The sequence below is a fragment of the Borostomias antarcticus genome, assembly GCF_949987555.1.
Source record: "Borostomias antarcticus genome assembly, chromosome: 28".
Lineage (NCBI taxonomy): Eukaryota > Metazoa > Chordata > Actinopteri > Stomiiformes > Stomiidae > Borostomias > Borostomias antarcticus.
In genome coordinates this window covers 2591383-2615974 of record NC_140261.1, presented here as the reverse complement: position 1 = coordinate 2615974, position 24592 = coordinate 2591383, and the positions used below count along the sequence as shown (strand labels likewise).

The 24592-nt window shown below is 48.0% G+C and overlaps 3 protein-coding genes across 3 annotated transcripts in view; all 3 read left to right on the top strand.

The window, feature by feature from the left end:
* Positions 1 to 2229: 2229 nt before the first annotated feature.
* slu7 (SLU7 homolog, splicing factor) lies at positions 2230 to 12917 on the top strand. The gene is made up of 16 exons (XM_084459476.1): positions 2230 to 2313; positions 3052 to 3230; positions 3549 to 3702; positions 3930 to 4010; positions 4416 to 4580; positions 5561 to 5626; positions 6097 to 6135; positions 6772 to 6903; positions 7365 to 7462; positions 7692 to 7759; positions 9846 to 9985; positions 10711 to 10872; positions 11236 to 11340; positions 11483 to 11554; positions 12068 to 12190; positions 12476 to 12917. The coding sequence occupies exons 2-16, from the start codon at positions 3070 to 3072 to the stop codon at positions 12653 to 12655; spliced, it is 1746 nt and encodes a 581-aa protein (XP_084315602.1). The 5' UTR covers positions 2230 to 2313; positions 3052 to 3069; the 3' UTR covers positions 12656 to 12917.
* Positions 12918 to 14508: 1591 nt separating this feature from the next.
* Positions 14509 to 15664, top strand: c1qtnf2 (C1q and TNF related 2; the record flags this gene model as incomplete). The annotated part of the gene is made up of 2 exons (XM_084459436.1): positions 14509 to 14758; positions 15024 to 15664. The coding sequence occupies 2 exons, from the start codon at positions 14509 to 14511 to the stop codon at positions 15662 to 15664; spliced, it is 891 nt and encodes a 296-aa protein (XP_084315562.1).
* A 2426-nt stretch (positions 15665 to 18090) lies between these two features.
* The window catches only part of ccnjl (cyclin J-like), a gene marked incomplete at both ends in the record, with an annotated part of 15172 nt that continues 8670 nt past the window's right edge, over positions 18091 to 24592 (top strand). The window contains 2 exons of the mRNA XM_084459493.1: positions 18091 to 18168; positions 22569 to 22779. Of these exons, the coding sequence (XP_084315619.1) occupies positions 18091 to 18168; positions 22569 to 22779 (289 nt within the window). The remainder of the gene's footprint in view (positions 18169 to 22568; positions 22780 to 24592) is intronic.

The following is a 24592-nucleotide window of genomic DNA, read 5'->3' as shown; positions in this document are numbered from 1 at the left end:
GCGAAACTACATTAGATGTTAGGCACATGGTTGAATTCAGCTGAGATGTGCAAGATGATGGAGTATGTTTTGGTGCCTGTGTGTCTTTTCTGCTAATAAATTAAGCAATATGTCATATTGATCCACAGCCTAAAGAACAGTGCTTCTAGGGTCTAAAGTAGAATTTTATACCTGTGACTTCAGTCTTTTGTGCTGTAAGAATTTGAACATAAACCTCGTTTATGACCCTGATCTGTCAGGATGACTGATTTTACAGGACTAAAATATACTGCTGGGTTACTGGAAATGCCACGCAGAATGTATTTTTTACAACTCTGTTAATCATTGGGCAGCTTTGATTGATCATGCGAGTGGTTGGTTTGTTCTCATGACTCTGAATGAATCTGTGGGCGCCAGAGTTCTCTAGTGTGTGTTCTAGTGTGTGTTCTAGTGTGTGTTCCAGAACGTGGTTCCTACTAGGCCCTCCTCCGTTCACACTTCACAACTTTCTGTACTTTTCTTTTTTTGAAACCTTTATTTATCCAGGGGAAACCGATTAAGACCCAGGTTTCGTTTGCGATGGTGCCCTGGTCCCGAAGCATTCATATATGTATCTCTAATACAGAAACACTGTGGGATGTCCTGTTGTAAGCGTTCTGGATGAGTTCACGGGGGGGGGGGGGGCTCATCCGCAGGCCTCATCCATGTCATTTGGAACCGGAGCTGGTTCTCTTCCGCTCTTTCCCTGGTGCGACTGCAGAGATGGGATGAGAAGAACACATTGAAAGTTGGTCATCAGCTGTTTTAACAATTGTGCTTCATATGATTTTCAATCTACCATCCTCAGACTGAGAACAGAGACTCAGAGACGTTCGCACTTAGAACAGTTACAGACCAGCCCCCTCATCTAAACAACATCGACAGCAGAAGGGAGCCTCATTCTAACCCTAAACGCGTGCCTCAGAATGTACTGTACTGGACACACACAAGTGATGAGGCGACGCTTTCTACTGTTTATACATATTTACATAGAACATTGTGACAGGGAACAGCCTCTCTAGAACATTGTGACAGGGAACAGCCTCTCTAGAACATTGTGACGGGGAACAGCCTCTCTAGAACATTGTCTGTTGCCAGATCAGAGTGTTTGCGGCGTCTTGGCTGACGCAGCTGCTGTTGTGTGTCCTCGCCAACGTGTCCAGGACATTATACACGCTGCAGCCGCGTCTCCATGACGAGAGTCCGTCCGCGTGTGTCTCTGTTCCTAGCATGACATTTAGACAAATCAGGAGCAGCCAATACCGTAGCACACCAGCAGGGGGCAGTAAGAGATTGCTCATAAACCTGCACCGTTTACTTTCCCACCTGGGTGTGATTATTATTACTTTGTATACATGTGTATAGTGGAAGTCTAGATTTGGTACAGTACATAGTTTTGAGCTGGCGATCGCGGCGGGTGAAAAGCGTGACCCTTATGATCTCCTGCACCCATCTTCCTGGAGCCGTCAGCTGGCCGTTATCCCAGACACTACCATGTTTACACTGCCCCCCCCATCAGTGTGTTGACTGGTCCTGCCTCCCACCACATGCAGGCAGATGAATAGATGTAGTTTTTGTATTTATCAGACCTGTATTCTCTTTGTATGTTTTTTTTTTTTGTCTTATTTTTCCTTTGTGTGCGTTTGTGATGATGATTCTGCCAACTGGTCAAATGCACAGCTCTCTGTCCTGTCAGACATTTAGACATGAAACACAGAAATAGATTTTCTGATCAAACGGGGGGATGTTTTGCTGCCATGAGAAGACTCATGAACAGAACCGTACTGTACTCCTTTGTGTATAATACATATTATAAGTAAAGTTTTACACTAGACATGGCTCCTCTTTTTCTTGGTTATTGATTTCACTGGCGTCAAAAGAACAAAGAACACGTTTTAGCACATTTGTCCACTAGGTGTCAGGCTCACTGCTCCACCGCACATTGTCCACTAGGGGTCAGGCTCACTGCTCCACCGCACATTGTCCACTAGGTTTCAGGCTCACTGCTCCACCGCACTTTGTCCACTAGGTGTCAGGCTCACTGCTCCACCGCACATTGTCCACTAGGGGTCAGGCTCACTGCTCCACCGCACATTGTCCACTAGGTGTCAGGCTCACTGCTCCACCGCACATTGTCCACTAGGGGTCAGGCTCACTGCTCCACCGGCCCACTCTACCACACGAAGAAGACACTTCTTCACACAGACATAACAAAATGGCGACGTTCGTGTTGTAAACACCCGTGAGAAGCTGAACTTGAGTTACGAACGCTTTTAATCCCCCAGAAAAGACCAGGTAAACGAAAATAAATATTTTAATATAGAGACAATGTAGTTACCGGTGGATAATAGTGGTGGCCATTTTACAAATACGGCAAGCCAGCTAGCTCACGTTGCTAGTTTAAGTAACCACGCCATCACTGGCTATGCTAACGTTAGCTTAGCATATGTATGCTTCTGTCTGCTTTTATGTAACATTAGCAAACTGTGTTTTTAGCTACCTAGTTAGCTACTACCATAAAAGAACTCTTGGTTCTTTTAAAACAAGCCTGAAGACTTTTCTTTTTGCCACTGCTTTCTAAGAGGAGCTGTGTTTATCAGTATACTGCACTGTAACTTTTATTCCTGTATTCTATTTGTCCTGCTTTCTGTTTAAAATGTCTATAATGACTTGCTTTTGGTTTTAATGCTTTTAATTTGTCCTGCCTTTTGTTTTAAATGTCTATAATGTCTTGCTTTTTGTTTTAATGCTTTTAATTTGTCCTGCTTTTTGTTTTAAATGTCTATAATGTCTTGCTTTTTGTTTTAATGCTTTTAATTTGTCCTGCCTTTTGTTTTAAATGTCTATAATGTCTTGCTTTTTGTTTTAATGCTTTTAATGTCTCATGTAAAGCACCTTCAATTGCCCTGTGGCTGAAATGTGCTATATAAATAAACTTGCCTTGCCTTGCCTTGCCTTACCATGACCTATAACATTGTAGATCGTGATGATAAATTACTGTAACAGAACTTTGCCAATAATGTGCTGGTTTAGGTAGGTTTTGAGTCCATCATGCCCGAGGAAGAAGAGACTGAGACGGTGCCGGGCTCCGAGGGGGTGGTGGGTCTGGAGGAGCCCAAGAAGATGACCCGAGAGGACTGGAGGAAGAAGAAGGAGCTGGAGGAACAGAGGAAGCTGGGAAATGCTCCAGCTGAGGTGGACGAGGAGGGGAAGTAAGTGGATTGTGTACGTGCGTGTATGTGGAAATGGTTAATGGACTGCACTTAAATAGCGCTTTTATCCAAAAGCCCTAGATTATGCTCTTAGTCACTTGTTTTAGAAAGGAGATGCACTTGTGAGTTCTGGAGAGTAGTAGTACATTGGCGTTTCCTACGTTAAATGCAATTATTGTTAGCCGCTTTGGATAAAAGCATCTGATAAATGACTAATGTAATGTAGATACACGGAGGATCTCACGGTTATCAAGCAAGGCTGCAATCTATGGGCTGTGTGTGTGTGTGCAGCTAGCCTCCGTCTTCCTCTCTCTCCAGGGACATCAACCCTCACATCCCCCAGTACATCTCCTCTGTGCCCTGGTACATCGACCCCTCCAAGAGGCCCACGCTCAAGCACCAGAGGCCCCAGGAGGAGAATCAGCAGCTGTTCTCCAGCATCGGAGAGTGGTACAAGAGAGGGGTGCAAGAGGTGAGCACCCACACACACCTGTGTATACTCACACACACACAAACACACACATACATGCATACACACACACACACGCCACCGCGCACACACACAGATACTCACACAACCATCACGCATACCTATGTGTGACACACACCACACACACACACACACACAGCTTATGAAATCAATTGCCATGATCAAGCACTAGAGAGGTCAGTTATTGAAGAGCCCGTTTCTCTGAACAGAAATCTGTCAGCACCAAGTTCCGCAAGGGCTCGTGTGAGAACTGCGGCGCCATGACGCACAAGAAGAAGGACTGTCTGGAGGTAACTATTATTACTCAGTCTGACTCTGGCCTCTGCTCTGGGCAGTAGTGTGTTGCTGTCTTTGATCGAGCCGTCACACAGTTATGTCCTTGTCCTGACTAACGCCATTAATGTGAGGCTGATCAACTTGATAATGCCCGTGACAGGACTCGATTCCTCACTGTAAATCTATCAATCCTACGGAATTATTACACTCAATTAAAATTAAATGTCTGGGCAAACTTAGTCTCTCTCCAGACTCAAATATTCCGTTGAATCGCTGCGCTCTGCATGCTACATAATAGAGTCTGGGTCACTTTGCCACCCAAGCTGGTGTTCTGAGGGCGTATCGACGGTTCAAAATTGAAAGAGTGAGAGAGTGAGAGTCCTTTAACCCTGCGTGCGCCTGGCCTCCCCCCCCCTCAGAGGCCCAGGAAGGTGGGGGCCAAGTTCACCGGCAACGGCCTGGCCCCGGACGAGCACAGCCAGATCCAGCTGGACCTGGACTATGACGGCAAGAGGGACCGCTGGAACGGCTACGACCCCGAGGACCACACGCGCATCGTAGAGGAGTACGCCAAGGTCGACCTGGTGAGCCACGGGAAACCGCCTCAAAACCAAAGAAAGAGGGGATTTTTAAAGTAAGAGGGGATTTTTAAAGAAAGAGGGGATTTTTAAACGACAGGTGATGGGAAGTGTAACTAGGCAGCGCGGCCAGTGACCGTGCCTGTGCACTAGCAGGGTTGTCCAGCAACTTATTAGGACAGCCGCCATGTTGGTCTGCGCTTTACAAGGATAAGACGAGCTCATGTGTGTGCCTGCTCTGACTGTGTGTCTCTGTCCCTGCTCCGTGTCCCTGGTCTGTGTCTCTGTCCCTGGTCTGTGTCCCTGTCCCTGGTCTGTGTCCCTGTCCCTGGTCTGTGTCCCTGTCCCTGGTCTGTGTCCCTGGTCTGTGTCCCTGTCCCTGGTCTGTGTCCCTGTCCCTGGTCTGTGTCCCTGTCCCTGGTCTGTGTCTCTGTCCCTGCTCCGTGTCTCTGTCCCTGCTCCGTGTCTCTGTCCCTGCTCCGTGTCTCTGTCCCTGCTCCGTGTCTCTGTCCCTGCTCCGTGTCTCTGTCCCTGCTCCGTGTCTCTGTCCCTGCTCCGTGTCCCTGTCCCTGCTCCGTGTCTCTGTCCCTGGTCTGTGTCCCTGTCCCTGGTCTGTGTCCCTGTCCCTGGTCTGTGTCCCTGTCCCTGGTCCCTGTCCCTGCTCCGTGTCCCTGTCCCTGCTCCGTGTCTCTGTCCCTGCTCCGTGTCTCTGTCCCTGCTCCGTGTCTCTGTCCCTGCTCCGTGTCCCTGTCCCTGCTCCGTGTCTCTGTCCCTGCTCCGTGTCTCTGTCCCTGCTCCGTGTCTCTGTCCCTGCTCCGTGTCCCTGTCCCTGGTCTGTGTCCCTGTCCCTGGTCTGTGTCCCTGTCCCTGGTTTGTGTCCCTGGTCCGTGTCCCTGCTCTGTGTCTCTGTCCCTGCTCCGTGTCTCTGTCCCTGCTCCGTGTCTCTGTCCCTGCTCTGTGTCTCTGTCCCTGGTCTGTGTCCCCAGGCCAAGCGAACACTGAAAGCCCAGAAGCTCCAGGAGGAGTTGGCTACAGGGAAGATGGACCCGGCTGTAAGTGCTCTCCTCTGCTCACTGTTGAATAGCTCTGAATACACACAGTCCTACCAATTCACACGTTACAGGTTCACGAGATACAAAAGCTATGTTGAGACACTAGCGTCAACACAAAAAACAGCAGTTTTAAACAGTTGACTTTCCAAATGGGCATTTAAAAAAACAACTGCTAACCATCTCCGTTGTATCTGTTAAGAGTATTGTTTTTAATGGAATGTTTGCCATTGGTGTCTCCTATGTTTTCACTGTATGTACATATTGCAAATAGCCTGCATTATGTTCCCTCTGCCTCTTCATGTTTCTGATGCTGTCTTCGTGTTTCTGATGGTGTGTGTGTGTGTGTGTGTGTGTGTGTGTGTGTGTGTGTGTGTGTGTGTGTGTGTGTGTGTGTGTGTGTGTGTGTGTGTGTGTGTGTGTGTGTGTGTGTGTGTGTGTGTGTGTGTGTGTGTGTGTGTACTCTCTTGTAGAACTCCTCCAGAAAGTGGGGAGATGACGAGCACTCCCAGGTACAGCTGATCAACTGGTATCACCAGCTGGTATCACCAGCCATAACTGAGTATCACCAGCCATAACTGAGTATCACCAGCCATAACTGAGTATCACCAGCCATAACTGAGTATCACCAGCCATAACTGAGTATCACCGGCCATAACTGAGTATCACCAGCCATAACTGAGTATCACCAGCCATAACTGAGTATCACCAGCCATAACTGAGTATCACCAGCCATAACTGGGTATCACCAGCCATAACTGAGTATCACCAGCCATAACTGGGTATCACCAGCCATAACTGAGTATCACCAGCCATAACTGAGTATCACCAGCCATAACTGAGTATCACCGGCCATAACTGAGTATCACCGGCCATAACTGAGTATCACCGGCCATAACTGAGTATCACCGGCCATGACTGAGTATCACCGGCCATGACTGAGTATCACCAGCCATGACTGAGTATCACCAGCCATGACTGAGTATCACCAGCCATAACTGAGTATCACCAGCCATAACTGGGTTATCACCAGCCATAACTGAGTATCACCAGCCATAACTGAGTATCACCAGCCATAACTGCTACCAAATAGTATCTCTGTTACATTGAACTTAAAAGGCTCCTTTGCTTCCTTGTTTTGTCCTCAGGAACGCGAGCACAACAGTGAGGATGAGGACGAGGACAAGTACGCAGACGACGTCGACATGCCTGGACAGAACTTTGACTCCAAGAGGCGCATCACCGTCAGGAACCTGCGCATCCGAGAAGACATCGCCAAGGTGAGGGGGGCTGATCCAGGATCTGCTGAGGCTACAAACTAACACCAACATACCATGAGGAGCCTTTCTATCAGTCTGACAGGAAGCTGGGGTAGATAAAGGTGTGGATGGATTATGTACATCCTACATATGGACATGAATACATATACCGGGGGGGTGAGTTATGTACATGCTTTATTGCAGGTATAGACATGTACATAACTCACCCCCCCTGGCTATTTATTTATTTATATATGTATTCATGTTCATATGTAGCGCTTACATAATCCATCCACACCTTTATCTACCCCATCACAGTTTCATTTTAAACTTATAGAAAGACTGCTTATTGACCTGTGACCCTGAGCTGAAAGGCCAGTGATCACATAACAACATGCCTGGTGAAGGAGGAGACGTGTTGTAGCCTGATGTGGTCGTGCGACGCGCTCACTGTCCCGTCTGATGACTTTGACCTCCTTCAGTACCTGAGGAACCTGGATCCCAACTCGGCCTACTATGACCCCAAGACCCGCGCCATGAGGGAGAACCCCTACTCCAACACGGGCATGACCCCAGACGAGTCCGTCCCCATCTGTCCCCCTGGGACGCCCCACTCACACTCACTAAATATCATAAATATAAAAGAATTAATAATATAAAGAATACATGTTATGAATATTTATTGAGACACTTTGTTACATTATTATTATCACATTATTTCACATTCCCCTAATTCAATGCTATACATCTTGTAAAACAGACTGAAATGTCATTGTTATCTAAGCTATGTTCCATGTCTTCTTCTACAGAGTGGGCTACGCTGGGGACAACTTTGTGCGCTACTCTGGAGCTACCATCACCATGGCTCAGACCCAGCGTAAGTCCCCGCTAGCCATTACTACTACTGCTAGCCCTGCTAGCCTTTACTACTACTACTAGCCCTGCTAGCCTTTACTACTACTACTAGCCCTGCTAGCCTTTACTACTACTACTAGCCCTGCTAATACTACTACTACTACTAGCCCTGCTAATACTACTACTACTAGCCCTGCTAATACTACTACTACTAGCCCTGCTAATACTACTACTACTAGCCCTGCTAGCCTTTACTACTACTAGCCCTGCTAGCCTTTACTACTACTACTAGCCCTGCTAGCCATTACTACTACTAGCCCTGCTAATACTACTACTACTAGCCCTGCTAATACTACTACTACTACTAGCCCTGCTAATACTACTACTACTAGCCCTGCTAATACTACTACTACTAGCCCTGCTAGCCTTTACTACTACTACTAGCCCTGCTAGCCATTACTACTACTAGCCCTGCTAATACTACTACTACTAGCCCTGCTAGCCTTTACTACTACTAGCCCTGCTAATACTACTACTACTAGCCCTGCTAATACTACTACTACTAGCCCTGCTAATACTACTACTACTCTCCCTGCTAATACTACTACTACTAGTCCTGCTAATACTACTACTACTAGCCCTGCTAATACTACTACTACTAGTCCTGCCATTACTACTACTAGCCCTGCTAATACTACTACTACTAGTCCTGCTAATACTACTACTACTAGCCCTGTTAATACTACTACTACTAGCCCTGCCAATACTACTACTACTAGCCCTGCTAATACTACTACTACTAGCCCTGCTAATACTACTACTACTAGTCCTGCTAATACTACTACTACTACTAGCCCTGCTAATACTACTACTACTAGCCCTGCTAATACTACTACTACTACTAGCCCTGCTAATACTATTATTACTACTAGCCCTGCTAATACTACTACTACTAGCCCTGCTAATACTACTACTACTACTAGCCCTGCTAATACTACTACTACTAGTCCTGCCATTACTACTACTAGTCCTGCCAATACCAGGATTACTACTAGCCCTGCCATTACTACTACTACTAGCCCTGCTAATACTACTACTACTACTAGCCCTGCTAATACTACTACTACTAGCCCTGCTAATACTACTACTACTAGCCCTGCTAATACTACTACTACTAGTCCTGCTAATACTACTACTAGCCCTGCTAATACTACTACTACTAGCCCTGTTAATACTACTACTACTAACCCTGCTAATACTACTACTACTAGCCCTGCTAATACCAGGATTACTACTAGCCCTGCCAATACTACTACTACTAGCCCTGCTAATACTACTACTACTAGCCCTGCTAATACTACTACTACTAGTCCTGCCATTACTACTACTACTAGCCCTGCTAATACTACTACTACTAGCCCTGCTAATACTACTACTACTACTACTAGTCCTGCCATTACTACTACTACTACTAGCCCTGCTAATACTACTACTACTAGCCCTGCCATACTACTACTACTAGCCCTGCTAATACTACTACTACTAGCCCTGCTAATACTACTACTACTAGCCCTGCTAATACTACTACTACTAGCCCTGCCATACTACTACTACTAGCCCTGCCATACTACTACTACTAGTCCTGCCATTACTACTACTACTAGCCCTGCTAATACCAGGATTACTACTAGCCCTGCTAATACTACTACTACTAGCCCTGCTTATACTACTACTACTAGCCCTGCTAATACTACTACTACTAGTCCTGCTAATACTACTACTACTAGCCCTGCTAATACTACTACTACTAGTCCTGCTAATACTACTACTACTAGCCCTGCCAATACTACTACTACTAGCCCTGCTAATACTACTACTACTAGTCCTGCTAATACTACTACTACTAGCCCTGCCAACGCAGGATTACTACTCCTGTCTGTTTTTTTTGGGGGGTGAAGGTCTCAACTTATTGTGTGAGGTTACATAATGTGTTGCATGTTTCCCTGAGAAGCCTGTGATGGTTCAGGATTGAACCTCTGTCCATTAGCCATGTGTTGGTTCACACGTGCTAGGAAGCTGCCTCTGGTAACGGTGGCTTGTGTTGTCAGTGTTTGCGTGGGAGGCCTATGACAAGGGCTCGGAGGTGCACCTGCAGGCCGACCCCACCAAGCTGGAGCTGCTGCACCAGTCCTTCAAGGTGAAGAAGGAGGACTTCAAACACCAGCAGAAGGAGACCATCCTGGAGAAGGTATGCCATGCTGACCCCCCCCCGTCTGACCCCCCCGTCTGACCCCCCCCCGTCTGACCCTCTCCTGTCTGACCCCCTCCTGTCTGACCCTCCCCTGTCTGACCCTCCCCTGTCTGACCCCCTCCTGTCTGACCCCCTCCTGTCTGACCCCCTCCTGTCTGACCCCCTCCTGTCTGACCCTCCCCTGTCTGACCCCCTCCTGTCTGACCCCCTCCCGTCTGACCCCCTCCTGTCTGACCCCCCCCGTCTGACCCCCCCCCGTCTGACCCTCTCCTGTCTGACCCCCTCCTGTCTGACCCTCCCCTGTCTGACCCTCCCCTGTCTGACCCCCTCCTGTCTGACCCCCTCCTGTCTGACCCCCTCCTGTCTGACCCCCTCCTGTCTGACCCTCCCCTGTCTGACCCCCTCCTGTCTGACCCTCTCCTGTCTGACCCCCTCCTGTCTGACCCCCTCCTGTCTGACCCCCTCCTGTCTGACCCCCCCCCCTGTCTGACCCCCTCCTGTCTGACCCCCTCCTGTCTGACCCCCCCCCCCTGTCTGACCCCCTCTGTCTGTCTGTCTGTCGGGTTGTGTCCCATCATGGAACGTAGTAGCATTAACACACCTGTGTGTGTGTGTGTGTCTTTGTGTGTGTGTGTGTCTGTGTGTGTGTGTGTGTGTGTCTGCGTGCGTGCGTGCGTGTGTGTGTGTGCCTGTGCGTGTGTGTGTGTGTGTGTGCGGACCAGTACGGCGGCGAGGAGCACCTGGACGCGCCCCCCCGGGAGCTGCTGCTGGCCCAGACGGAGGACTACGTGGAGTACTCTCGCCACGGCGCCGTGCTGAGGGGCCAGGAGAAGGCCGTGGCGCGCTCCAAATACGAGGAGGACGGGCTGGTCAACAACCACACGGTCAGCACAGCAGAACACAGGGGCTCCACCCCTGACCCATCCACAAACATCATCTGTCTATTGGGGAAATTCTTTTCATCAGATGTCTTAGTTACAACAATATTGAACTAGGAAAGGAGTTTCACCAGTGGGAGTTTTTCCGTTTTAGAAAATCAATTTGGAAAATCAACGCGCCAAACACGGAAGCTTTTTTGCGCAGTGATTTCAAACACACAGATAAACACTTAATAACAGGACACAGCGTTGGTAAAACGTTCTACAGGGGTTCTAGAAAAGATTTCACACGGTGACGAGCACTGGACAGGAAGCCTTGAAACAGCAGCCAAGTATTCTAACCAACTTCCTGTTGATGTCGCTGAACAGGGCATCTGGGGGTCCTTCTGGAGAGACGGCTTCTGGGGCTACAAGTGCTGCCACTCCATGGTCAAGCAGAGCTACTGCACCGGCCAGGCCGGCATCCAAACATCCGTGAGTTCACTGACGTTCATAACCACTTATTATGTTGGAATATGTCAACTAAATTAAATTATGTTGAGAATTAAACTAAAGTTCCAGTACATGCGGTGTGTGTGAAGGGTGGAGGTGATTGACATATCTCTCCACCTATTAGAGCGCAGTGTGCCCATTTGAGGAGGAGCCAGAGGAGCCAGTGGAGGAGGAGGAGCCAAGAACACTGCTGGAGGTGAGAATGAGAGCTTTAATATAGCTTATCACATAGCTTTAATATAGCTTATCACATGGCTTTAATATAGGTTATCACATAGCTTTAATATAGCTTATCACATAGCTTTAATGTAGCTTATCACATAGCTTTAATATAGCTTATCACATAGCTTTAATATAGCTTATCACATAGCTTTAATGTAGCTTATCACATAGCTTTAATGTAGCTTATCACATAGCTTTAATATAGCTTATCACATAGCTTTAATACAGCTTATCACATAGCTTTAATGCATCTTACCTGTAGCTTATCACATAGCTTTAATGTATTTTATTACACCTGAACACGGATAAATGAGCATACAGGATCTTTTTTTCATGTATTGGTTTGCTTCGCAGGGACAATGCAACCACACAGTTGTAATATGGGTGTTTCACCGCAAACCGCAAGGTTTGTTACATGGATACGATCACTTGATCGTCTGACACAAAGCATCTGCTGGTGTTTGAACTCTAACGTGGTTCCACACAGATGCACCAGGAGAAGCTGAAGGAGAAGAAGAAGAAGAAGAAGAGTAAGAAGAACAAGAAGAAGAACGACTCAGACAGCAGCGGCTCCGAGGACGAGGAGAAAAAGAAAGAGAAGCTGAAGAAGGTAAACATGGTCTTGACTCTGGAGTCTAGAACTTGTAACGTCTGAGTTCCCGAGGCCATTGGAAGGCAGCTTTGGACTGTGCACTATACCTGACTGACTGTATGGCTGTATAACTGTACCTGACTGACTGTACCTGCTGGCTGTATTGTGTGTAACGGTCCCTGCTGACTGTATTGTGTGTAACTGTCCCTGCTGACTGTATTGTGTGTAACGGTCCCTGCTGGCTGTATTGTGTGTAACTGTCCCTGCTGACTGTATTGTGTGTAACGGTCCTCTCGCCTGCAGGCGCTGAGTGCGGAGGAGCAGCGTGTGAAGCAGGTGGACGCGCTGCTGCAGGTGGACGAGAGGAAGCGGCCCTACAACAGCCTGCTGGAGGTCAAGGAGCCCACGGAGGAGGAGATGGAGGCCTTCAGGATGAAACGCTGCCGGGTTGACGACCCCATGGCCTCGTTCCTGGGACAGTGAGCCACACCCTGTCCACGCTTCACCCAACAGGCTGCTTTCAGGCTGCTTTCTGTTCAGATATCTCGCTTGTGTCGGCTCTCTGTCGTTGTAAATCGCTGTACATTTTTATGCCATTTTTAAGTGTGGTCGTGCGTATTTTCCTCTGTGTTGGTAAATAAAGAATGCATCTGAAACCACAGTAAATGATATGGAAATAAGCTGTCCTTTGATATGCCTGTAACAGGGAACACATTTTGGTGGAATAAATACTTTTTTTTTTTATAGGTAACCTGTTGGGACCTGTTTTTTTAATGATCTGTTTCCACTGGGAGTTGGGTAGAGAATCTCACGAGATTTGTACTATCAAAGAAGACCCGATCTAGGCAGTATGGCCAAAGACTTGCCTGCTTTAAAAGGCAGATAATGGTTCTTATACCGTGTCTGGGTTTGTGGGCTAAAGCAGTCACATCTCTAACATCTCACATCTCTAACATCAGTTTGGAAGAAGACACTGCATTTCAGATTCCTCTGCCTTACAAGTGATTTCTCGCTATGAAAACCTGTTTCTTCTGGGAGCGATAGATCTATCTCCCCTGTTTATTCTGGGCGCTGTGTCAGTAAAGACACATCTGGAGATTCATATGACATTGCGTATTGGAAGAAGATATAAAGAAATGGAACAATAGTGGAACAGCGTGATCACCCATCCATCGACGAGGCCTATAATGTCAGCAGCCAATGTTTTAGCACCGCCGGTTGCGCAACCTCTTGTTTTTTTTATTTTATTTTTTTTATTTTTTATTTTTTTTATTCAAAGATGCAGAAATATACAAAGCAATGTATACAAAATATAACAATATATATATATATATATACATACACATACATATACATACATACATACACATGAACAAAACACAATACACCAGGGGAAAAGCTCATTACATAAAGACCTCAAAAGCATTACGGAGATACAAGGACTTGGAAGCCTTTTTGTTCATGGAGAATTCAATCGAATCAAAGTACAAGGACACTTCTTTTATAAACACAAGAAAAAGTGGAGTTCTTCCAGTGAACTTACATTTGTGAATATGAAATTTAGCGAGGAGAAGAATAAGATTAATAATATAGAATTCACTTTTATAGTTAAAATCTATGACCATGAAGCCAAACAAAACATTTTCAAATAAGAGTGAAAAGTTGCTATAGATATGATCAATTATGTATCTAGAGAGGTCCTTGCGCAACCTCTTGTTAGGCTCATCGGCTCGGAGTGAATGACATCACGGTGGAAGTATTTGCTGGCTGCTTAAACAGGGTGGGTATTATGAACATGGTGCCAGATAGAGAACATGGTTTCTGAACTGTAGACTACAGTGCGTCAACGATGATAAATCGGCCTGATTGAGATCGGAAACAGACTGATGCAGATAGGCGAGCAGTCAGCGCGCCCTTATGCGGGCTACTGGTTTGACTGCTGACTTTTAGGAAGTTTAAGGTAAGTTATCTATTTCTTTTGATTGACTAGGCTACTTTTTTTTTTTTTTTTTTACAAGACACGCCACATACTGTTGCAGTGAGTAGCCTTGGTGTACTCTTAATAGTCGATCAGGTTTACTCTTAATAGTCGATAATTTACCATGAATAAATGTAGCTCATGCTTTTCACTTTATTATTCAACGCATTTTCTTTCTCAGTTTCTTGGTGTTGTTGACAAGACATGCATTCAAAAGCAATTCAAAAATAGTCGTTTGGCCAACTACCACATAGACAGATCTAATTTGAGTAGTGTTCACTGCAGTGACCTAATCGAAAGCATAACCCGTCTAACTGATCCTTTCCGTGTCTCCACCCTTCTGTCCTCAGCTGTCACCATGCTCAGCCCGGCTGTGCTGCTGTGCTTGCTGTCCCTCGCCTGCTCCCAGTCCACCTATTCCATGTTCAAGAAAGAGCGAAATATCACCATCCTCTCCTCCCAGCTGGTGTGCAGTCTCCCGGGCCCCCAGGGGCAAGCAGGAAGCCCTGGAGCTCCCGGCCCTGCGGGGACCCTCGGCCCCATGGGCTTCCCAGGGACGGATGGCCTGGATGGGAAGGATGGAGAGAAGGGCGAGAGAGGAGACGCAGGTAAACGCAGGAGCCTCTATGTTCCGTTATTTACTGTTACTTCAAGGCGGAGGAGGTAAGAATGGATGTATATGAGGGCCGCAGTTCCAACAAAAAACAACAGTCTTAAGTATACTTCCTGGTGCCTGGGGGAAGTATCACTGGGCTGGTTTGGAATTGGGCCTCCGAGACAGATGCTGTCTATCTTACACTTCCTGGCGACATATTCGCCGCCCTAAACGTGTATTTGGTGGTGTGTGACGTCTGGTGATTCTCTGATTGGCAGGAGAGCAAGGGAAGCCAGGGGAGCCGGGGAGGCCTGGAGTGAAGGGCCGTGAGGGCGTGGTGGGCAAGGCGGGGCCCCGGGGCCAGAAGGGCCAGCGAGGGGCCCCAGGGCCGGCCGGCCTCGGGGGGGCCAGGGGGGAGGCGGGGCAGGCAGGGGAGACCGGGGCCCCGGGGGGCTGCAGCTGCGGCGTGTCGGCCCGCTCCGCCTTCTCCGTAGCGATGACCAAGAGCTACCCGAAAGAGCGCCTGCCCATCAGGTTCGGCCGGGTGCTGCTGAACGAGGGCGGCGACTACAACGCCACCAGCGGCAAGTTCGTGTGCTCCGTCCCGGGCGTCTACTACTTCAGCTACGACGTCACACTGACCAACAAGCACCTGGCCATCGGGCTGGTCCACAACGGCCAGTACAAGATCAAGACGTTTGACGCCGACACGGGGAACCACGACGTGGCGTCCGGTTCCACGGTTCTCCGTCTGCAGCGCGAGGACCAGGTGTGGCTGCAGATCTTCTACTCCGAGCAGAACGGCCTGTTCTTCGACCCGTTCTGGACTGACAGCACCTTCACCGGGTTCCTGGTCTACGCCGACCAGGATTATCTAACCGAGTCAGACAGGAAGGCCAACGCTGAAGTGACCGGTTGACTGATCTCATTTATCGGAAGAAGCCAGCGCATCGTGGCCTGTCAAGGATGACACAATCAAGTCCTAAGTTGATGCTTTCAACTGAAATAGTGTCTAGTGTCTGGCGTCCTAGCGGGGATTGAGGAACCAGACTTGAACTCGGTGTGTAACTGTGATCATGCAGAAGAGAACGGGAGAGTCTTGCATCTTGTACTTGTCGGTACGTAGCCCCATGACTCCGGCCTCTGAACAGTTGCTTTGGATAAAAGTGTCTGCTAATTGTACTCATTGTTGGCTCGTGTGTTATGTTAATGCCATCAACTGTGTGCTTTTTTGAAGCAGGCTGCTGTACTAGAACGTACCACAGGGTGGCGCTACTGTCCTGGCCATCAGAAGCCTGTCTGCTCTGGGCTCTGCCATGTGGTCTTTGGTCTCTCGTGTATCAACATATCGTATCGATCTATATTGATTAGTGATGTCTATCAATGATTATTTATTGCAGTAGTGAATTGGAAAATTGCAGGCTACATAATCGTGAGAGAATTCTGTATTTGCACATATTATTGGTGTTTTTGGTACTTCATAGAAAAAGTAAAAATAAAACAAATAAAATGAGTGATTTTAACTAAATGTATTTTCCATTTTTTATACTTTTAATAGCCTATAGGCCTACATAAGATCATGATGGTCTATCTTTATTATATTTAAGATGTATAATATCATATAATAATGCATTTCATATGCTGTAAGCTTACAGTTGGTGAACTTTGTTTCACTGTCCACTGATCAGTTTCAGAATATTCCCATCAATTTGAAATAGGCTTTGCTGTAGACTAGATTTAATTTATGCTTCTATTTGCTCCATTTTAAGTAGCCTGAAGCCAAGTCGTTATTATTGTCGCCATGGTGTAGTGCTACATCCCGCCACATGAGGGAGATCGGTTGTGATTATGCTGAGAAGAAGAAAGACTACAAATCCCATGCTCACGCGTATGCTTGACGAACCCCACACCGCACAGCAGCTGGCGTAGTAGTGGTTCACTTTGTTGAAGCGGAGCGCATTGGAAAACGGCTGTGGAAAATCGGTAGTAAAGTGTAAACAACGGAAAAACAGCGGAATAAAACACCGGTTAAGGGACTCAGGGGTAGCATTACTTTGCCAACTTGACCAGGAATCGTAGCTCCGCTTTCCACCCGCCAAGAGCGGCTGATAGAAACTTCCCAGGACAGAATTGTCCATCCAGGATGTCTTTCTGAAACAAAGGGGTCTGGGTCTGAGCGCAGAGCGGCACATGCGACTGAGACATCAGCTCATGTAAAACTTTACTGGATCGGTAGGTAACAACATATCACAGGACAGGATAGCCTGTTTGTTGTTTTAATGTATTGTTCGCAAGGGAACTAATGCATTTTTGTTATTGGACAGTATTGACCAAGTTTGGCCAGACTGTTTAACAACACTCATTTGGAAGCTGTGTCGTGGTGGATGGAGACTGGGGAGACACGGAGTCTATGAATGAAAAACAGTCCTATAAATGTTTTGCATCCTCATCAGTGTAAAGGTCTATTTTCTTTACCGATTACGGTTAGTGAGGATGTAGCCTTTTGACAGCGAGCAGAAAGTTACTTTTGTAACCGGTTCCTCTCCAGGGGCATTTAAACTGGCTTATAAACAACAAGACGCTTCAATACCAAATACTGCTTCAGCGATCACTGTGAAAAATATCTCACATGAAGACATTTTTTGAACGTTTCCCAAGGATTTAGGAGAAATTACCAATCTTACTATTTTTGTTTTTGGTTGGTTTGAGTATTATGTGGAGCGCATTGGAAAATGGTTTATCAGGTCAATTACTGTAGGCCTAGTTTTGTTCTTGTAGGCTATAGCTATTGTATAATATTGTATAACAATATTATAATATTGTATAATATTGTTGTAGTAGGCTATAGCTATTGTATAATATTGTTGTAGTAGGCTATAGCTATTGTATAATATTGTTGTAGTAGGCTATAGCTATTGTATAATGTTGTGTCGTGTTATTAAGATCCATTTCAAATGTAGAATTTGTTTGCCGCTGTAGTTATCATTGAGTAGACTACAAAATAAATCACAACATTCAACAATAATTTCATAATCTCAACTCTCTTAACATTGCTGACATTTCTATAATGCGAAAAGTATCCTAGCCTTCCACCAGGAACCTCCCTCTCCAGAACCTGTTGTTTTTATGTTTTGCTACTCTTACTCCTCGGTTTAGGACTAGATTCTGCTCTTGGCCACTTTAGAAAGGAGGTGCATGTGTGAGTTCTGGTGAGCAGTAGTACCGTACACTGACTATCTGCATTAAATGCAATTATTGTAAGTTGCTTTGGATAAAAGGGTTTTGTAAATGACTGAAATGTAACGTGTCAGCAGGGTTAAACTTCATCCCCGAGGCCTTCTCTGGATGGGAAAGATGGAAAGGGAGTTGCAGTGGTGGAAAGGACAGCTAGCCGCAGACATCCATCAGTCCCTCCGCATCAAGGTGAGTCCCAGGGTCCAGATGAATGACATGCATGACAAACAGATACATGTTAACTAGCTACTTTTAAATGTTAACTAGCTACCTTTAAATGTTAACTAGCTACATTTAAATGTATCTGTATCCCAGCAGTCCTGTGGTCTAGTCTTGTCCATCCACAGATTTGAATCACATCTCTAGTCATCTGCTTTTACAAATTATCACTACTTCCATGTGAGATACTTGGTTGTTTTTTGGGGTGTAGGTTACGTTCCTCTGTGAGGAGTGAGATCCATGGTTGTTTTTGGGGGGTGTAGGTTACGTTTCTCTGTGAGGAGTGAGATCCATGGTTGTTTTTGGGGGGTGTAGGGTACGTTTCTCTGAGGAGTGAGATCCATGGTTGTTTTGGGGGGTGTAGGTTACGTTCCTCTGTGAGGAGTGAGATAACGTCTTGTTTTGGGGGTGTAAGCTACCTTGTCTTAGCTGTCTCCTGTGACCACATGCTATCTTATGTTGCTGACAAGAAATGCAGATGGGGAAGATTTGTGCACAAATACCTAATATAGTACTGTATCAATAAATACCTAATATAGTACTGTATCAATACTTACCAACTATAGTACTGTATCAATAAATACCTAGTGTAGTACTGTAACAATAACTATAGTACTGTATCAATAAATACCTAGTATGGTACTGTATCAATGAATAACTAGTATAGTACTGTATTAATACCTAGTATAGTACTGTATTAATACCTAGTATAGTACTGTATCAATACCTATATTACTGTATCAACGAATACCTAGTATAGTACTGTATAAATACTTAGTACATTATCAATACTTAGTATAGTAGCCTACTGTATCGATACCTAGTATAGTACTGTAATGCCTAGTACAGTACTGTATCAGCACTTAATAAAGCATAATAGAATGGTAGACTAGTATAGTACTGTATCCGTCTATTAGTATATAGAATGGTAGATTATTATATAGTATTATAGTATATAGAATGGTAGATTAGTATATACAATGGTAGATTAGTATATAGTATTAGTACTAATTTAGATAAGTATATAGAATGGTAGACCTACTCAAAAGCTCCTGTCAGTTTAATGTTGTTAGATCTGATTTCACTGACGCAACCATTCATTTAAATATGATCTAATTTAGATTACCCAGAGGCACTAGGGCTCATTAATTACCAAATGGCTTAATTAACCTCCATTCTGATCATATGTCTCCCTGTCTGTCCCTCTGATGGAAACATCTTTCACCAGGCTGGCAGCCTCATAACATAGCCCAGCGTATCCCAGCCTCATAACATAGACCAGGGTATTCCAGCCTCATAACATAGCCCAGCGTATCCCAGCCTCATAACATAGCCCAGCGTATCCCAGCCTCATAACATAGCCCAGCGTATCCCAGCCTCATAACATAGCCCAGCGTAGTCCAGCCTCATAACATAGCCCAGCGTATCCCAGCCTCATAACATAGACCAGCGTATTCCAGCCTCATAACATAGACCAGGGTATTCCAGCTAATTACATCCTAGGGGAGGAGTAGGGTGGGTGTCTGTGCTCATATAGTGTAATGCGTGTGTGTGTGTGTGTGTGATACGTGAGTGTTCGTATGTGTGCGATACGTATGTGTGTGATACCTCTGTGTGTGTATGTATGTGTGTGATACATGTGTGTGTATGTGTGTGTGTGTTTTCTGGGGGACTATGCCTATGCTTAAAGTACATCTTGTAATGAGTCATTCGCCTCATGCACAACACAGGATGTGATGTCAGACTGCTCGGAAGTCAGTCTGTATCCACCCCCCCCTTCCCCCCACCCCATTCCACATTCCAGCCATTCTACAGACAGAACCCCCCAGATGTGATGCAATTTTATGAAACATTAAGCCCCAACATGAATTTTAGAGTTGAAAGAAACCCTTTATGTGGTATAGTGGTATATACCGCCCTCCACGCAGACACACACACGGACACACACACACACGGACACACACACTGAATCCCCTAGTCTGTGCCCCCCTCCCATTCAAGTCCCACTGTAATGACGTTGGCTTAGCGGTATAATGCCCTGATGTGGGAGGTGTGTGGGTGTGTGTGTGTGTGTGTGTTTGTGTGTGTGTGTGGCATGTGACAAATTATCAGACATGCAAATCAGGAGGAGGAGGAGGCAGCTGTGGAATCCTGTTAATTATAATGCAGTTCCTCCACAAAGGCAGCAGCCTCCTCCTCCTCCTCCTCCTCCCCCCCCCCCCCCCCGAGACCCCCTCCAGCCCGCTGCCCCCCGACCCTCCCCTTCCCTGCTCCTGCCCCCCGCTCCTGCCCCCCCCCCTCTCCTGCCCCCCCCCCCCCCTCTCCTGCCCCCTGCCCCCCTCTCCTGCCCCCTGCCCCCCAGACAGACAGATGGACCCCATGCAAGCAGAGAGGTGGATGTAGGCTCGTCGGTTGCTAGAAGGGTGTGTCTGTGTGTGTTAGGGGGGGGGGGGCTAACTGACATCCATTGTTCTTGTGTCACCCTCAACAAACTCAACTCGACAGACAGCCGATCATGACGTGTGTGTACAGTGAGCTCTGTTGAGCTGAGTTGAGCGGTATTCAGATGTGTTGAGTGGTGTTGAGCGGTGTTCAGCTGTGTTCAGGAGTGTTCAGCTGTGTTCAGGGGTGTTAAGCTGTGTTCAGGGGTGTTAAGCTGTGTTCAGGGGTGTTCAGCTGTGTTCAGGGGTGTTCAGCTGTGTTGAGTGGTGTTCAGGAGTGTTCAGCTGTGTTCAGAGGTGTTCAGCTGTGTTCAGGGGTGCTCAGCTGTGTTGAGTGGTGTTCAGCTGTGTTGAGTGGTGTTCAGGAGTGTTCAGCTGTGTTCAGGGGTGTTGAGTGGTGTCCTGCGGTGTCCAGTGGTTTTCAGCTGTGTCCAGCGGTGTTCAGCTGTGTTGAGCGGTGTTCAGCTGTGTTGGGGAGGACTGTAGCCGCGCTAGGCTAGGCTAGCTGACCTTAGCGTACCTCAGGGCGCCGGTGTGCAGCCTGAGACCGGGGTCGGTCACACGGTCTCAACGCAGCGCTGGTAGACCACAGAGGCTTCTGGGACTGGACTGGGGGGGGCAGGATGAGCATACGTAACAGTTGGAACTTGTTTATTTTAGCTAGAATGTTTTTGGTGTGTGTGTGTGTGTGTGCGCGTGTGTGTGTGTGGTATGAAGGACTTCAGGAGATGTCTAGACCTCTCCTAGATCTCTTGCCGTTAAATCCACATCATAAAAATAACCTTGTTTATAGTCTGATTCATCTACCGTCATAGACCGAAGGAAGCTGCACAAAATCTTTTGTCAACAAAACAAGGAGTTTGTTTGTGTTGGGATAGGCAGCGATCCTGCGAGTATGCAGTGAAGTCATACGTTGTTATTTGTCACTACGCAGTTGCTCATCAGATGTTGTCTAGATGTTGTCGAGGCCTATGGCTTTACCGGTCTTAAGGCTGCTAATGCAGGTGTTGAGTTCTTCGAGGGAGAATGGCTCTGTCAATCCGCTGGTTTGAGACTGCTTTAATCCGTCTATCTTTGGACGTGACTGTTTTGTGGTAGATTTTCCGTTGAGCAGCAGTTGGTGTGGTGGTATAGTGTTGCTGTGTTGGGGTTGAAGGATCAGATTAGGTTCCATGCTTTTTTGCTGTTTTATGCTGTTCATATCAGTTGTCTCCACCAAGTTCTGCCACTTCTGCTGGCGTTGTTCTGATAGGGAGGTCATGAGTTCCTCACCTACTTTGATGGTGGTTCTGTGGGTGACGGGTGGTGGGGCGGTGGAGGGTGGAGAGGTGGTGGAGAGGTGCAGGAGGGTGGAGAGGTGCTGGAGGGGTGTAACCTGATCCTGGCTGCTCCACTGCTGCTGGGCCTGCATGGCTGGTCGGTGGGGGGGGGGTGGTGGGGGGGTTGGAGGTACTCACCCTGCATGGGGGACCTGTGTCCCTCCCCTCCCCCCACAGGGAGACCATGGCTCCTCCTCCCTGTCCCCGTCGACACTCAACGCTTCTCACTCATGTTAAACCCCCCCCCCCCCCCCCCGAACCATCAGCCTCTCCTGTCACCCCCCTCCCCCCTCCCCCTCCCAGAGCTGCTCCTGTTAGGACCTAAACCAGTTTCTCTTTCCTGCCAAGATCCAGAGATTTGCCTTTGATGGTCACTAACCTTTACCCTTCTGTTTACCCTGTCCCACTGTACCTCTCTCTCTCCTCCTCTCCCTCCTCCCCCCTCTCTCCCTCCTCCTCTCTCTCCTCCTCTCCCCCCTCCCCCCTCTCTTCCTCCTCCTCTCCCCTCTCTTCCTCCTCCTCTCCCCTCTCTTCCTCCTCCTCTCCCCTCTCTTCCTCCTCCTCTCCCCTCTCCTCCTCCTCTCCTCCTCTCCTCTCTCCTCCTCTCCAGGAGTTGAAGTTGCCTGCGTACCGCGCCCACTCCCCCCAGATCGCCATGCGGCGCTACTTCGCCGACCTGCTGGCCATCCTGAGCAACCGCTACCAGCTGTGCCCCACGGCGCGCCACCTGGCCGTCTACCTGCTGGACCTGTTCATGGACCACTACGACGTGGCGGTCAAGCAGCTCTACGTCATCGCCCTGTCCTGCCTGCTCCTGGCCAGTGAGTCGCTAGCTCCCTCTCTTCCTCCTCCTCCCCTCTCATCCTCCTCCTCCTCTCTCTCATCCTCCTCCCCTCTCCCCCTCCTCCTCCTCTCTCCTCCTCCTCCTCCCCTCTCCCCCTCCTCCTCCTCTCTCTCTCCTCCTCTCTCTCATCCTCCTCCTCCTCCTCCTCCTCTCTCATCTTCCTCCTCCTCTCTCTCATCCTCCTCCCCCTCTCCCCCTCCTCCTCCTCTCTCCTCCTCCTCCTCCCCTCTCCCCCTCCTCCTCCTCTCTCTCATCCTCCTCCTCCCCTCTCCCCCTCCTCTCTCCTCCTCCCCTCTCCCCCTCCTCTCTCTCATCCCCCTCCTCCTCCCCTCTCATCCTCCTCCTCCTCCTCCTCCTCTCTCATCCTCCTCCTCCTCTCTCTCATCCTCCTCCCCTCTCCCCCTCCTCCTCCTCTCTCCTCCTCCCCTCTCCCCCTCCTCCTCCTCTCTCTCTCCTCCTCTCTCTCATCCTCCTCCTCTCTCATCCTCCTCCCCTCTCATCCTCCTCCTCCTCTCTCCCCCTCCTCCTCCTCTCTCCTCCTCCTCCTCCCCTCTCCCCCTCCTCCTCCTCTCTCTCATCCTCCTCCTCTCTCATCCTCCTCTCTCTCCTCCCCCTCCTCCTCTCTCATCCTCCTCCTCCTCTGGGGACCATCTGCATCCACATGAACAGCGTGTGTACAGTATAGAATAAAAATGTGTATTATACAGTACATGCATCCAGTCTCTCTATACTGCATATATTTGTCTGCCTTTATGACTCTGGGGTGGTCATCCTTGTACCTGTGAACGTGGGTGTGTTGATGGTTTGTGGAGAAGAGAGGATGTAATCCCTGCATATTCTAATAATCCAGGATGGCTCTAGTCAGATTACAGGTGTGCATGAAGTCATTGTTTTCAATCAAGGTTAGTCTGCAGCTGCTGCTGTGTGCGTGTGTGTGTGTGTGCGTGTGCGTGTGCGTGTGTGTGTGTGTGCGCGTGTGCGTGTTTGCGCGCCTGGTTATTAACTGGCTGTGGAGCTCTTTATATTAAACGGCACACAGCATCATGGGTAATTAGACTAATGATGCCATCAAAGTGGGAGTCTGGGACAGGGTCTGCTCACTGGGGAGGTGTGTGTGTGTGTGTGTGTGTGTGTGTGTGTGTGTGTGTTCATATCATAAGACTCGGCTCGGCTTCATCTCGTCCCAGTTTAGTCTCAGCCCAGTCAGAAGATCCTCTTATGGTTGAATTAAATCCTCTCTTCCTCCTTCCTCTCCCCCTCCTCCTCTCTCATCCTCCTCCTCGTCCTCTCTCTCCTCCTCTCTCTCCTCCCCCTCCTCCTCATGCCTCTCCCAGTGCTTCCTGGATTGATTGATGAAGGCTTGAAAGGCCGTTTGATTCAAAGCTTTCTGGTTCTTGGTTTTGATCTGTTGGCCTTGAGGTGCTGGTGGGGCTTTGGAATCTGGCCTAGTTAGAAGACTGGTGGCGGATTGGTTAGCTAGCCGGTTGGCTGCCTGGCTGGTTGGTTAGCTAGCCGGTTGGCTACACGGCTGGCCTGTTGGCTGATTGGCTGGTTGGTTAGCTAGCCGGTTGGCTACACGGCTGGCCTGTTGGCTGATTGGCTGGTTGGTTAGCTAGCCGGTTGGCTGTCTGGATGGTTGGTTAGCTAGCCGGTTGGCTCCACGGCTGGCCTGTTGGCTGATTGGCTGGTTGGTTAGCTAGCCGGTTGGCTCCACGGCTGGCCTGTTGGCTGATTGGCTGCTGGCTCAGCTCAGATCCCTCTGGGTTCCTGATAATGGTGCTTTGACAGGC